At 41.5% G+C, this 14,669-nt stretch overlaps 1 protein-coding gene across 1 annotated transcript in view; it reads right to left on the bottom strand.

Moving 5' to 3' along the window:
• The window catches only part of FBXL5 (F-box and leucine rich repeat protein 5), a 94,362-nt gene extending 80,078 nt beyond the window's left edge, over positions 1-14,284 (bottom strand). The window contains exon 1 of the mRNA XM_020806573.3: positions 14,084-14,284. Within this exon, the coding sequence (XP_020662232.2) occupies positions 14,084-14,167 (84 nt within the window). The 5' untranslated portion in view covers positions 14,168-14,284. The remainder of the gene's footprint in view (positions 1-14,083) is intronic.
• Positions 14,285-14,669: the final 385 nt, after the last annotated feature.

Genomic DNA, 14,669 nt, shown 5'->3' with positions numbered 1-14,669 from the left:
GCGTCCAACAAATTGTCTCTGGCCAACTCCTGGACAGCCAAGAGTTTCTCTTGAAGTTTTCTGACAAAATCAGCAAGTGGCACAGTACTACTTTTAACCACACCTTCCCAATCGGATTTCAGGAAGTCCAATGGTCCTTGTAGATTTCTTCCAAACACCACCTCACTTGGAGAAAAGCCACCTAATGAAGAATGAGCTGAGCTACGGTAAGCAAACAAAGCAAAAAGCAAAAGTTCATCCCAAATGTTTCCATATTCCTGGGTCAAGGTTTTAATCATCCTAAGCAAAGTTTGTTGACCTCTTTCCACCATACCATGAGATTGAGGATGATGGGCCGTACTAAAAATCATGGTTATTCCACTTATCTCACAGATCTTACGCATAAGTTCACTTGTAAAGGCTCCTGCTTGATCACAAATTATTTTGGATGGTACTCCAATATGCAAGCACAAGTCCACGATGATTCTAGCTATGGTGGTAGCTGTAAGGTTGCTAATAGCATAGGCTTCGATCCACCTACTGGCTAAACAGATGAAAGAAATGATGTATTTCTTCTTAGATTTAGTAGGAACAAAAGGTCCTAGCACATCCATTTGCAAACACTTGGAACACTTGGTTAGGAATCTCCATAATCTGCATCTCGGCTTTTACCTTGTCAGTTTGATGGCCTGTGCGTTGGCAATAGTCACAAGAACTGACATAGTCCTTTACAGTTTTTGAAATACCAGGCCAGTAAAAATGTTGAGAAATTCTCTTTAGGGTTTTTTGTATACCCTGGTGCCCACTGTAAGGATGGTTGTGAGCCATTTCTAGAATTCTCATTCTATATTCAGAAGGCACCACTAACTGTTGCACAGGTTGCGCATCCACGTTTGATTTGGGGAAATATTCTCTGTACAAAAGTCCATTTTCACCCCATAAAAAGCTAACTTGCTGATGCGCAGGACGTTCAGCATAGTTGTCTGCTTGTGACCTCAAAGAAGCTAGAGTGGGATCATTAAGTTGTTTCAGTCTAAAGTCAGCTGATCCCGTTGGGGTCACATCCTCCATTTTAGTTTCAGTTGTAGCTGCATTATCAGGTTTGGCCACAAGAGGCTGCTGTTGCATAAGGTTTCCATCTCTGTGGATTCCTGCTCCAGTTCAGGATCATGCATCTCCCTACTTTGAGAACGGGTGACTACTTGCATCGAAGCTGCATTTTGACTTTGCGTGTGATCCAAAAAAGCAAGATCATTTCCAAGCAGAAAATCAGGTTTTCCCTCATGAGTTAGAATATGTTTGGACTCTGACCAATTCTTGTAAGTTACTTTTACATATGCCAAAGGCCCATAATTATGCTCAGTCTCTATAGACCCATAGGTTTTTACTGGACACCTCAGGTTGTTCAGGATCAAGGTGGGGTCTAGAAAATATCTGCTTATCGAAGAAATGTCGGCACCCGAGTCACGAAAAGCACTTAAAGCCATATCACCTCCAGGTGTGTGAAGAAAAACTACCTCAGAAAATGTGCGGGTTGCCCACTCCCTTTGTGTAGTTGGTACTATGCAATCAGGATCCATAATGGAAAATTTCTCTCCTGATGCTGTCTCTTTTACAATTTCTGATGAAATTGCAGCAATTTGTAAGTCCAAAACTCTAGGCACATAGTGGTTTACTGCTGCCTGCATCCCACTGGCTTGCGAAGGGGTTACAGTTAAGTTAACTCCTTCCTGACTCTGTGAAGGCACAATGCTTGACTGGTGAGGCACAGAAACTGCATTACTGGCAGCTGGCACTAGCTGAGTTTCCGCTGGCACAGAACTTACATACGCCATCTTGGGAGTGCCTGTTTTAGATCTGCGTGGAGCTGGGACAGGTGTTTTTCTAGCTGGCTCCTTAACTTGGCTAGCTGGCACATTCAACCTTGGGCAATCTCGTCACAGATGAGAGCCACCACATTCAAAACATTTAAGAGGCGTTTTACTCTGGCTAGGAGCTAGGCTCCTGCGTTGCTCAAATGAACTTTGCCTGGGCTCTTGAGAAAAGGCTTTCTAAATTCAGGCTGACTCTGTCTCTTAGGGACTACTGGTGAAGTCTTTACCCTAACAGCTTGTTCAGGCCTTTTAAAGGACAGAATTTCATCAGTTTTTAAAGCAAGGGTTTGCAAGTCTTTGTAGTCTCTCTCTCCAACAAAGTACTCCTTATCTCTGAAGGCACCAAATTAAGAAAATGCTCCATGTACAACACCATTCTTAAGTCCTCAAAGGTGCTAACGCCTAACAAGTCCAACCACTGGTCTCCTAGATGTTCTATCAGGTCAGCTAATGCAGAATAACACTCATTCGGCTGTTTTTTCAGTTTTCTAAAGTTTTGCCTCAGTATTTCAGGAGTAAAACCAATTTTTTCTTTACCACCTCTTTAAAAGTAGGCCAGTCAGTGTCCTCATCAGATAATTTGGCTACAATGCTGGCAAGCTATCCGCTGCACTGCGTACGCATTAACTTGACGTAACAGGCCTCAGGTAACCTAAGGTCCCTACACGCTTGCTCATATATAGATAAAAATGATAAGACATCTTCGCCATCATGATAATAAGGTAGGTTGCTTTTATCAACACTGGCTATTGAGTTTTTAAATTTCTCCTTTTCCTTCAGCTCATAAACAAAATGCTCTACCTTTTTCTCTCTGTACTGCTTCAATAACTGATCAGCAGTGTTCTGATTATGAACTGATTGTGTATGACAAGCAACAAAATCAGCAAACATAAGGGTTAACTTATCCACTGGTGATAGACTCTTGTTAGGATCAGGCCCCTCAGCACTGGCTGCTGCTGCTGCCACTCCTGCTGTCTCATCAGAAATGATCCTGGCTGGCACACCCTTTCGGATTGGAGTGCTGGTGTCCTCCATGTCCTCTGACTGCTCCATTTGCCTCAATTTAGACCAAGTTGGATCTATGTCAGATCCAAGTAGTTCCTGGATGTCCTCTGCTGGGAGCTTAGCCATTATGTTGCCCTTTTGTAATTCCCTTCTTAGTTGTGAAGAACCATAAGTAATCCTTTGCTTAGCTCCACTTTGAGTCAAGACGCTGCTTTCCAGGTAATTCAAAAGAACTCTGGTCCTCAAACTGTTCCTCCATGCAAGCTGCGTTCAAATCAGCAGCTGGTTACCAAAACGAAAAATCCTTTCTCTCCAAAAAGCCTTTCAACTCTCCTGCTGCTGCAGCCGAAGCATTAGGGCGGGGTAAAAGCCGTAAAACCATAAATCCATTCCGACGGAAAACAGATCTACCCTGGAGCTTAGACAAGCGACCATTGAATTGAATGAAAATGCCTCTCTGAATTCTCATAACACAACATAACCAAAACATAACCAAAGCATTGGTCCCTTAACAGACTTCGCCTAAGCTAAGTCTTTTTCTTTAAGACCCTTCACTGAAAAGAAAAGAGCAATTTAGCTGATTTATAGCCCTTCAAAGTAAACAGCGTGGAAGAAATTCCTCTGCCAAGGCTTGGAATTTCCCAGCTGCGAAAAGCACATGCATCGAGATGCCTGTTGCTTTCAACTTAAGCAAAAGTAAATGCAATAAATCAAAGCCCGTGTTTCAACCCACTGCTGCCACCATGTCAGCATAGCCCCCAAACTCCAAGGAGATACAGGGGTGCCGGAGAATGGAGAGATTCCAAAGTTTAGTCAGTCCTTTAGGAGCTAAGATGAGCCCAAGATGCTCAGCTAGGCCCTGACTAACACTTCTTCCTCAAATCCACCTCCTTTATTAAGAAAAGCAACACACACAGACAAATCCATGAGTTTAAACTCGGCTAATCTGGGCTCTATATCAGGTAGCAAATACACATGGCCAAATCAGAAAGACTAGTCTGTTCAAGAAACCAATGCATGCAATTCTAAATCATTACTGTTTTATTTTAAAAAGGATGGTTCAGAAAAGAATTCAGATTATTGCAAAGTAATTCAGTTACAAACATTTTCATAACAAGGCAGACAGATCACCCCCACCACTCCAGCTGGAAAAATAATACAAGAAAACATACTAAGCTAGAATTATCCATAGGCATTGTCTTTCTTACGTTCCTGTGATTCAATACTCCATGATCCACCAGGAAAAGTTAGATTCCAGTCGTAATCCAAAAGTTATACTCCATTTTGGGAAAAAGCACATGTCTGTCCTTTCTCAATCAAACTCCATCTTTTTCCAACTTCTCCTCAACTTCCTTCTCCTTCCCAGGATGCTTCATAAGGAACACCCCCTCCTGGGTCTTTTTGTCCCGCCTAACTTTCTCATCGGAGCTTGAGAGTTGTTATCAAGTTTTGTGGCAGAATTATTTTGACTACGAAAGTCTCTGCTCTCTACTCATCTTAGCAACGAGATAACCAGAGAGCGAAGCTTCTCTGAAACAGCATGAAAAACTTTCCTACTACAGAGCAGACTTTAAATCAGGTGGATGCTGTCAAGACAATATTATGACTACAAAACCCATTCTAGCATCTCATAAAAACACAGATCATCACATCCGTTCCCTCATTACTTTGTTTCTCTTCGTCTACAGTATCGTAAACACATCACCAACCTATCTCTTACTAGCCAGTTCTTTTTATCTCCTCATCAGTTCCCTAACCAGTCCCTATCTCATCCCTATCTGACTGCTCGTCCTTCAGCCAAGCCTCATACAGTGGTACCTCGACTTACGAACTTAATCCGTTTTGGAACAGCGTTCGTACATCGAAATGTTCATAAGTCAAAGTACCATTTTCCATTGAAATGCATGGGAACGGAATTAATCCATTCCAGCATTTCAAAAAATTACCTTTGGAGGTCTCAAAAGGCTTTCCCCCTGATATTGGAGGAAGTCTTTTGAGAACTCCAAAGGCAAAAATGCAGGGCAAAAGGGCGGGAAATTTGAATTTCCAGACCTTTCTCCCTGCCTTTTTGCCTTCAGAGCTCTCAAAGGGCTTCCTCGAAAAGTTCGTATGTAGGGATGTTCATAAGTCGAGGGTTGACAGTTTGACAGTCTTCATTAATTTTTGGTGAATTTTTTTCTCCCCCATTGGAAAGCATTGAACTGTCAGTTTGACAGCTGTCAAACCTGCAGTTCAATTCTTTCCAATGGGGAAGAAAAAATTCACCAAAAATTAACAGTCAGAACAAAGCCAAATTAAGTTTGCAAAGGTTTTAGAAGGTGCACTAACAATCCCAAGCATTTAAAACCATTTTTGAACCTTTTAAGACACACTTAAAATTGCAAAAACGGACATTGCAAAACCATTGGAATGCACTGAATAGGCTTCAATGCATTCCAATGGGGGATACATTGTTTCGCTTAGCGATGTTTCCAATGGTGATTTTTGCTTAAGGACGGTAATCCGTTCCCATTGGAACGGATTAACCGGTTTTCAATGCATTCCTATGGGAAATGGTGTTCCGCTTAGCGATGTTTTCCCATAGCGATTTTTTTTGGGAACCAATTAACATCGTTAAGCGAGGCACCACTGTATTGATGAACTGCCATAATGATCACCTATGTACCTGCTGAGTCATAGTGACTAAGAAGATGATGCAACATCTGGGGATGATGCAACACCCATGTAAAGGAAGATGATGCAACCCTTGAAGTGACTGGACAGAAGCATCAGTTCAACTATATATAAGGAAACATTGTGAACATGAATGTATCTCCTTCTTTCTTCTATGCTACTATCCTCCATGTACTATGCCTCTATTTTTGCTGCCATGCCGAAGGTCTGCTGCTTTGTATATTTGTATATATTTTGTTAATACATGTGTCTTTTTGTAGAAGAAGAGCGTGTTTGTGTTTTTCTTCAATCAGAGAACTCTGCACATTAAACAGCAAGATTCCTATGTAGTCAATATATGCTACTCTAAACTCTCTCAGCCCTTGTAAGGTTTGGTCTACTAGCCCCTTCCTTTTGTTCTTTTCCTCTCAACTTTCCCCTGCCCTACCTCACTGCTTACTTTTATACTTTCCTCTTTTCTGGCCCAGGTAGTCCCCTCTATTGTCATGTCCTTTCACAGGGTTTCTGATTCTTCTGTCTTCAAACTTAACCCTTTCAGCTCCTCTATCAAAGACATTTCTGGTAGATTCAAAGTCTCTCTTGGAGGGGAGGACGGCACACCTTTTTCATCTTTTGGGCTGTCTGCCTCCAGATCACAATAGTCAAGAAGCCAATTTCACCTGATTCCTTGTTTGTTCCTGTATTTGAATCAAGCTACAGACAATAAAAACAAGCCACAGAAAATACAAAAAGCTTTTCTTTTCTTCTACCTAGTCATGTCAAGAAAATAAAAAATTCTATTCAGATGCAAACAGATCACTTCAATTAGCCATAAGCAGTTTAAATCTGAACCTTTATAGGGGAGAGGGACAACAGAGTCCGAGAACCAATTTTGCCAACCCACATCAACTCCCCCAAATATTGTAGGCCCTCAAATGTCAAATTGCACCATTATTTAGGCAAAAACAGTACAGTTTAGATCAAAATTTCTTTTTTTTTTCCCCTATACTGTAAGTGACTGACCAACCACTTCTACTTTTCAAAAGTATTTTAAAGATCTAAAGATCTTTTCTGGCCTAAAACTAGCTGTGTTAATTAGCAAACTGCACCCCTCTGAAGCTTCTTGGGCACAAGACGCCAATTTGCAGAAAGCATTTGTTGGTGTTTGGAGGATGTTTGGTGACCCACAGTGGTATTTTGCTCACCCCAGCTTTACTCATGTGTAACAGCAGTGTAAAGTGTACTTTACACATGTTTACATTTGAAGTACACTTCACTCATGCAACAAATGGAAGGATGCTATGCCTCCTCTCTGCCACTGAAAACAATCACAGAACTTTATGCTCTGGTCTGCAGGATGTAAGTTATTAAGACCTAGAAATGAGAAAGAAAAAGGAAAACCATTATTACTTCTAGAAGTGATGGTGGAATGGTTGTTTCTCATCTCATCACATACTGCTGCAGTCTGCTTGAATGGCTTTCAGAGGTGACAACTGTCCTATTCTAACACTGGTATTTTTAGAAATTTGTCATGTTTCTTGGGAATAAAATAAATGGTATTTTAAATTATAAACCTGTCCATCTGTTAAGGAAGCCACAGCCTTGAGTTTACAAGAGTTGAACAGGGTTGTCATTACAAAAGTTGTTACAAGAGTTGAACAGGGTTGAGAACAGGAAATTTTGGAGATTGTTTATTCATAGGACTCTCCGTAAGTTGGAAGTGACTTGACAGCAAGTAATAACAACCTGTCCATATTAAAAATTTCAAAGGTGATATATTTGAGAAACATTTAATACTACATGATGTTCCTCTTAGGCCAAGTACTATATGTCAAGGTCACAAAGCACAGCCCATCAGGTGTTTTTGGCCTTCAACTCCTCACAATCTTAGCAAGCACAGCCAATGTTACGGAATGCAGGAAGTTCCAGTCTTAAATTTGCCTATCCCAAGTACATACATACTCAGAAATATATCTCATTTAGCTATTTCCTAGGTAAGTGGTGTGAGGATAAGGGTCTGTAGTACTTGTTTTTCTGAGGTCCAGAGATGTTCAATACCTCAGCCTGAGAACCAGTCAATTGTTGTGGCTTCCAGCTGAAGGAGTCTCAAGAGTGATAAATACTGAATTCCATCCTAATTGCTTAACAGCCTGGCAACAGGAGACCCGACTCTGGAAAGTTACAATTTGGACATGGACTTGTGAACAAAAGACTGTGTGATTAGATATCATCATGATGCAGAGACTTTGACTTAAGCTATAGAAAGACAGGGATAAGTGTGCATGTGAGTTGGAGAAGCAGGAGTAGGGAGTGACAGGTTTTACAGCTTTCCTTGATTGATTAGGAGACTTAGCAATGGTGAGTTAGAAGAGAATGGTAATTAAGTAGTAAAATCATTATAGGTAAAGGTTCCCCTTGATAATTTGTCCAGTTGTGTCCGACTCTAGGGGGCAGTGCTCGTCTCCGTTTCCAACCCACAGAGCTAGTGTTTGTCTGAAGACAATCTGCCGCAATATCATGGCTCCACTAGAAGTGATAATTATTAACAAAGAATAGCATACACTGGAACACCTATTCAAATGTTTTTCAACATGTTGTGCTAGGATATGAATAGGGGAACTAACCTGCATGTCTCCCTTCCACTGCTAGATAAATGTACAAACAAATACTGGCAGTAAATGCATTGAATATGTGTCAGTCAGTAACTGATCAGGTTTAATGATCATGAGCAGGGCTTGAAAATTTTTAGAATGTCTCACCAGTTAGTCAAAAATTTCACAAATCAACATGACCTGACTATAGCCTTGCAATTTATGTTAACAAATTTAAACTAGGCACTTGTTCACTTTTATTTCTATGTAACAACGCCTACAAACCCAAAATAAATTGTATTATGCACATGGTATTTGTCTACATCTTCTTAGTGGAAGAAAAAAGGTGTATAAATATTTTAAATTAAACAATAAATAAATTAATAAGATTTTGGCGCAGTTCTCCAGTGGAAAGGTAGGGAGCTAGCTTCGTCACTTGTATGTCTTTAAAACTTTTCTTTCATAGTTTTTTGCCTTTTCCTTTGCCTTCTGCTTTTCAGTTTGCTTGGTTGAGGGTGGAGGAATTCGAAATTCCCTCCATTTCCTGCCTTAGACTGCAATTCCCAGAAGCCTTCACCACCAGCTGTGCTGATTCCCAATCTAGGATCCCCCCATGTGTTCTTAGACTGCAATTCCCAAAAGTCTTCACCAGCAGTTGGCCAGCATGAGAACCAGTCCAAGGACACCTGGGTGACTCGAGATTGGGAATCACTGATTTATACCCTCAGACTTGGGTTGCTTTATTACCTGTGTGCCTATGGTATCATGAAGCTTGTATTTTGAATGCCTTTCTTTGGAATGTCTCCAGCAAAAATAAAACTGAAAGCAAAAGTGCCCCGCCTCTTAAAGAGTCACGGTTCCTTCCCACTCCAGGTTGTGTCCTCGTTCGGTTGAAATTGGGAGCAGGGAATCTCCATATTCACCAGCATGGGACTACTCTACATTCTCTTGCAGAGCTCTATCTCTATGTGCTGCTTAAACTCTCTTCTCACAAGAAGAGGGCAGTTTTCCTTTTGCAATGGGAGGGGGGAGGGAAGCACTGCAGGATGAGAGAGAGAGAGAGAGAGAGAGAGAGAGGTGGAAGGGAAGGAGGCAGGCAGGCAGGGAGCTGTGACTCGTCAAACAATATTTTTCACTCATCACAGACCAGTGGATGAGTGCATTTTTCAAGCCCTGATCATGAGTACACACTTGAAAAATACTGTCCTCAATGTAAAACTGAAAATGATAATTCAGTTTATAAACATTCTTTCGAGAAAAAAAGATAACCTAATACAGTCTTGTACGTTGTTGATTCCTTTCTTTGCCTTATAATGTAGCCCACTGGGCAAGTACTGGTGTAGAAAACTGTGCAGCATGCTGGCACCTGTGAATGTGTTGTGCCTTTTCTTTCCAAAAGAGAAAACTTGAGCATTCAGCTACGTACTTTCCCACAGTAAGCAGTCTTTCTCCCACTTTCAGCATCAGAAGCCTACCAGACTTAAAAACATAGACATAGAAACAGAACTGCTGCATGGTATCATGGCTAGAAGGGGAAGAAGCAGAATATTCCCCTTTCCATCACAAGACAAATTAGCAACAGTGGCATTTTGCATGAAGAGGCAAACTTTACAGCAAGCAAGTAGAGCAGTTTCTATGTAGGAATAGCCCCAGTAGAAAAGAAGATTTAGTGTTCTGTCTTTGCATAGAATTGGAGATGTTTTAAATTACTTTGGGATCCCACTGAGCACAGAAAGGAAATAAATACTATGAAGAGATAAATTTGCAGTATTTTAAAATAATACTGATGACCTTAAATTTTAGAAAATTATCTAAATTTTCTAAAACTTAGGAGGCTAAATCCTATGAAAGATGAAATTTAGGAGGCTAAATCCTATGAAGAATGACTAAAAGAACTAGGTATGTTTAGCTTAACAAAGATAAGAGTGAGGGGAGACACGATAACAGTCTTCCAATATCTGAAGGGTTGCCACAGGGAAGAGGGCATTGATTTATTCTCCTTTGCGCCTGAGGGTAGGACAAGAACCAATGGGTAGAAACTTGTCAGACGGAGATCCAACCTGGGAATAAGGAGGAATTTCCTGATGGTGAGAACCATCTAAACTCCTCTCCACCCCCTTTACTTTCCATCCCTTCCCAACTCCTTTCCTCCCCCTTTCCTTCTCCACACCTTTGAAACTCCTTTCCACCACCCTCTTTTCTTTTATACTCCTTTCCATTCCCCAAAAGCACAGGCTTCAGGAGTTAATCTCGAGGCAAAATCCGATGCCGGAGTCCCAGAGGCAGTTCGTGACGTTCTGGTAACTTCTGCAACATCAGTGGAACAAGTTATATTGGCTCTTCCCTTTCCATTGGACTATTTCAGTTACACGGAGAGGGGAGATTTGCTGCCTGGGTAACAGCCTATCCTCCATATTATTTTACCCAGGCCTCGTGCTCTGTACACTCCAGTTTTGCATACAGCGTCGAAATAACACGGGAAATACCAGTTACCGGTTGTAGCGGAACCCCCATGTCATGCCTGTCCATCACTGGAAGCTCAAGGGAGGAGCCAATGAGAAGACAGGAGGGGCGGAACCAAAAGGATGTTGAAGAGTTAGATAGTTAGGGAGGAGAGTTGGAGAAAAGAGGTTGCAGATAGGGAATTGGAGAGAGAAAGTTAGGAGATGGAATTGAGAAAGTTATGACAGACACTGGAAACTTGGAAGACTAGAAAAAATAGGAAAGAGTTCAAATACATAAAGAATAAGTAGATAGTCAAAGAATATTGTAAAAGTAAATAAGAACACATACAAACCCAAGTGAAAGCAAATATACTTAATGAATAATTCTAAAGATCTGTGATTTCTCCTGTGATCTGCATAACTTCTATATTATCAATACAGTAAATCTGTTGTTTTGGCAGCACGTATCTAAGATTTTGGTATTAAGGGAATAATACCTGGTGGCAGCGTGAAGTGAGGACATACATCCAGAGAGTGGTCTTGTGTTTAAGGGAAAATAAACAAAGGACACAGGGTGTACGTCACACCGGTTATAAGTCTTTGCTCAATTGGCATAGAGCATGATGGCCAGGGGCTACTTCTGACAGTGGGAGAGGGCATTGCACCTCACTAGGTATTTATTTATTTATTTATTTATTTATTGGATTTATATACCGCCCCATAGCGCTACAAGCACTCTCCGGGCGGTTTACAATTTTAAATTTACAATTTATAAAATTGGCAGCCCCCAGCCAATAAGACGCTGCCTGGCCACGGTCTGTTAACCTCACAGGGTGTGTGGGGTTTAGGGTGAAAGCCAACAAGCAGATTGATAACCCTGCACCAACAACAATCATAAGAAAACTTCTGCCCTAAAGTTGGGCACCTGAAATTTTCGCACAATGTTTGGATTAACAATCAGCCTGAAGAAAACACAAATGATGGGCCAGGGCGTGGATTCCGCTACCTCTATTACCATCTCTACAGAAGAATTAGAGGTTGTTCATGACTTTGTGTACCTTGGCTCAACGGTCTCTGACACACTCTCCCTAGATGTTAAGCTAGATAAACGCATTGGCAAAGCAGCTACCATGTTGTCTAGACTCACAAAGAGAGTATGGCTTAATAAGAAGCTGACTGTATACGGTCTGTTACAGAATTTTGCCTGGGATTGATGTCAGGTTGACTGGCCTGTAGTTCCCAGGTTCCTCTTCTTTGCCATTTTTGAAGATAGGGACAACATTGTATCTAGTTGAATATATTAATATAACCCACTTAAAAAAATATATAACCTTTTGAATTCACATCTCAAGTTACTGCAGATACACTGGTCAGAAGCTATTCTGTATTTATATGGAATACATATACAGTACAGGACCAAAATGATGGCAGACATAAGATGGTATTATTCCTTTAGAAATGTGTAATGCACATTCCAACTTGACTGCCTTTTACCAGAAGACTAACATTAGGTAAATTTACTCATCTGTAGTTCTGCTACTTCTTTAAGTCTCCCACTCTCAGTCGATCTGCAAAAACATCTCATTATACACATGTGAAACTCAGTTGATTGTAGTCAGTACACCAATCTTGAGAAGCCTCTCTGTCATGTATTCATTGACAAGAACGGAAAGTCACCTCACTGAGAGCAGCAGGCTATTATTAAGCGTATGCATGATGCATGCACACACATAAACCATTTGTATCACTCTATCAGAGTAAAAAGGGAGAGGAGACATCAAAAGCACTGCTTACTGCTTAATAAATTCTAATTACTGAAAGTCTTCCTCAGGGATGAGGATAATGCAGCCCTTTTGAAGGAGAACCAAAGATGTTATGCACAACTGGAATAATTATTAAACCCAAAAGAGGTTGAGCAATAAACTATTTCTAGCACTCCTCTGAGACTTCCTCTCCTTTCATTCCAAGTCTCTCACACCTCTCTTCCTTCCAGTTAATTAATTTACACAATGAAAAATAACACAAAAATTCCTACTTTATACTCTGAAATTTGCAACAAAGGTGAAGAAAAATTAGTTGAAAAACTTATGTTTGCATATACTTAGGCTTTGATTTAGCACTGAGCCAGGACAAAGGGCTGCATCAAAGAACAGGGAAAAATTAAAAGGAGATGACTCCACGCCACAAACCCAGATGCCAATTCTGCTCACAGATCTATTCTGGCAACACAATCACAGGACCTAACAATGTCACACAATATCTAAAGCAGTTTCACTTGTTCCTCAGCTAATGAGATATACGCCATCTTTGCCAACAATGCCCCTCTGCACTCTACACAGAGATCTCTATGGAAATGGATCAACTGCCACAAATCTGACATGAAGCCCCAATACACAGAAAGCTGGCTCCAACCATTTCAATCTACTGGGTCACTCTGTGGAAGATTTAAACATCAGTATTTTAGAACAGAATCATTGCAAATCAAGAATATTTAGGGAAACAGCTAAAACAAAACTTATATACATGATGGGTACCCATAGATACGGACTGAATACAAACCTATATTTCTTAAGCCATTACTAAATGTTCTAGTCGTCTTCACTATACCATGCCCATCTCTCAACACAAAGCTCTTAAGATAAAAACTTTCTGTATTCCCTACATTAACACACGTGATTCCTCTGCTAACTTCTTTCATTCTTTCTCTTCCCTCTTGAGGGTTCCTGCATCCTCAAACCCCTCAAAACCCATCTCTCTGTTCTCCCCCAACCTCTCATCTCTGCTCAGACGTAGTGATTGTTTTGTTTTCCTGAAGTATTTATACAACAGGATTGTAAAACAATCATGAGCCTAGTTAGTGCAGCTAACCAATGGACATTTAAAAGCAAAACTGATATTTCATATATATTTCATTCTGTCTCTTAATGACTGCCCAAGTGGACGTGTCCATGAAAGCTTAGAATAAAATATAATGATTTGTCTATAAGGTGCCACGTTTTTGTCTCTTTTTCGTATGTTTTGTTTCTTTGGATTTTGCCTGGTATACATGCGAACAATACTAATTTAAACGGATTTTCAGCTGGAAATCATGTCTTAGGTGCGGGCAAGTCAGAACCTTTCCGGAAAGGCTTGGGGCGGAGCGGGAAAGAGAAGTGGCATCCCGCAGGTTGCTACCACCGGAGAGAAAAATAGTTACGCCTCCATCAACCAAATGGCTTCCACTGTCGTGACGTCCGCGATTACACTGGGAAAACATCGTAAAACGCGCACAGGAGGAGGACGAAAGCAGTCGCTAAGCAGGAGGGAAACTCCTCAATTAAGGAGCGGGGAGGGGGGGTAGAGTAGCGCCGCGCGCGAGGCGGTGACAGCTGCGCAGTCGCTAAACAGATCCCCCCCCCTCTTCCCACAGCGCGCGCACACTCCCTTACGCACCACCATACAGAACGGACGGAGGCCGAAGAGCGGCGTCTCGGCCTCCATGGTAAGGGGAACAGTTGTCGAGTGTTGCGCTTCTGCTGCCAAATCTCCCCCTCCCTACCTTGTCGCAATACAGCCCGACAAGTTGTTTCATCCTCCAGTGCGGGGCCGTGAAAACATCCACCTCCTCAGGGAAGGGAGCCATCTTCTTTTCCCCATATAGAGACGCTCGTCCGGCAACCGCGATCGTACCACAGCACAGAGACCTTTTTGCGCAGGCGCGCCTAACTGCCACTCGCCACCGAAAGAAGGTGGTGCGAGTATTGCTATTCCGTGCCAAGTCACGTGGTACGAACAGACCAAGAGGAGCGAGCGCAGGCAAGGCGTTGCCTTTAGAGGTGTTCTTTGCGGTTGCTTCGTCGGGGCCATTTTCAAATGTTCCTTGTTCCTCTGTGCAACCAGTAGAAGTGAGAGTTGCCCGTTGAATTAAATAAAGTAATCCAGAATTTTGTTTCTTGTTCTTTTGTCATATACATCAAGAATTAAACATAAGGCACCAAGAAAAGAGGAGTTGTCCCTGAAGTTTGATCTGTGTAAAACGTTTTAAACCACCCCAGCTAGTAAATATGGCAAGCTTCTATGCCAATACTGTATAGCCTGTTAAAGTCAACTTAGAACTTAGAATGTTAACAGTGAAGCGTGAGGAC

This window comes from Pogona vitticeps, chromosome 5 (assembly GCF_051106095.1).
Source record: "Pogona vitticeps strain Pit_001003342236 chromosome 5, PviZW2.1, whole genome shotgun sequence".
In the NCBI taxonomy this organism is placed as follows: domain Eukaryota; kingdom Metazoa; phylum Chordata; class Lepidosauria; order Squamata; family Agamidae; genus Pogona; species Pogona vitticeps.
Note: the sequence above shows the minus strand (reverse complement) of the source record. Positions and strands in the feature narration are given on the sequence as shown.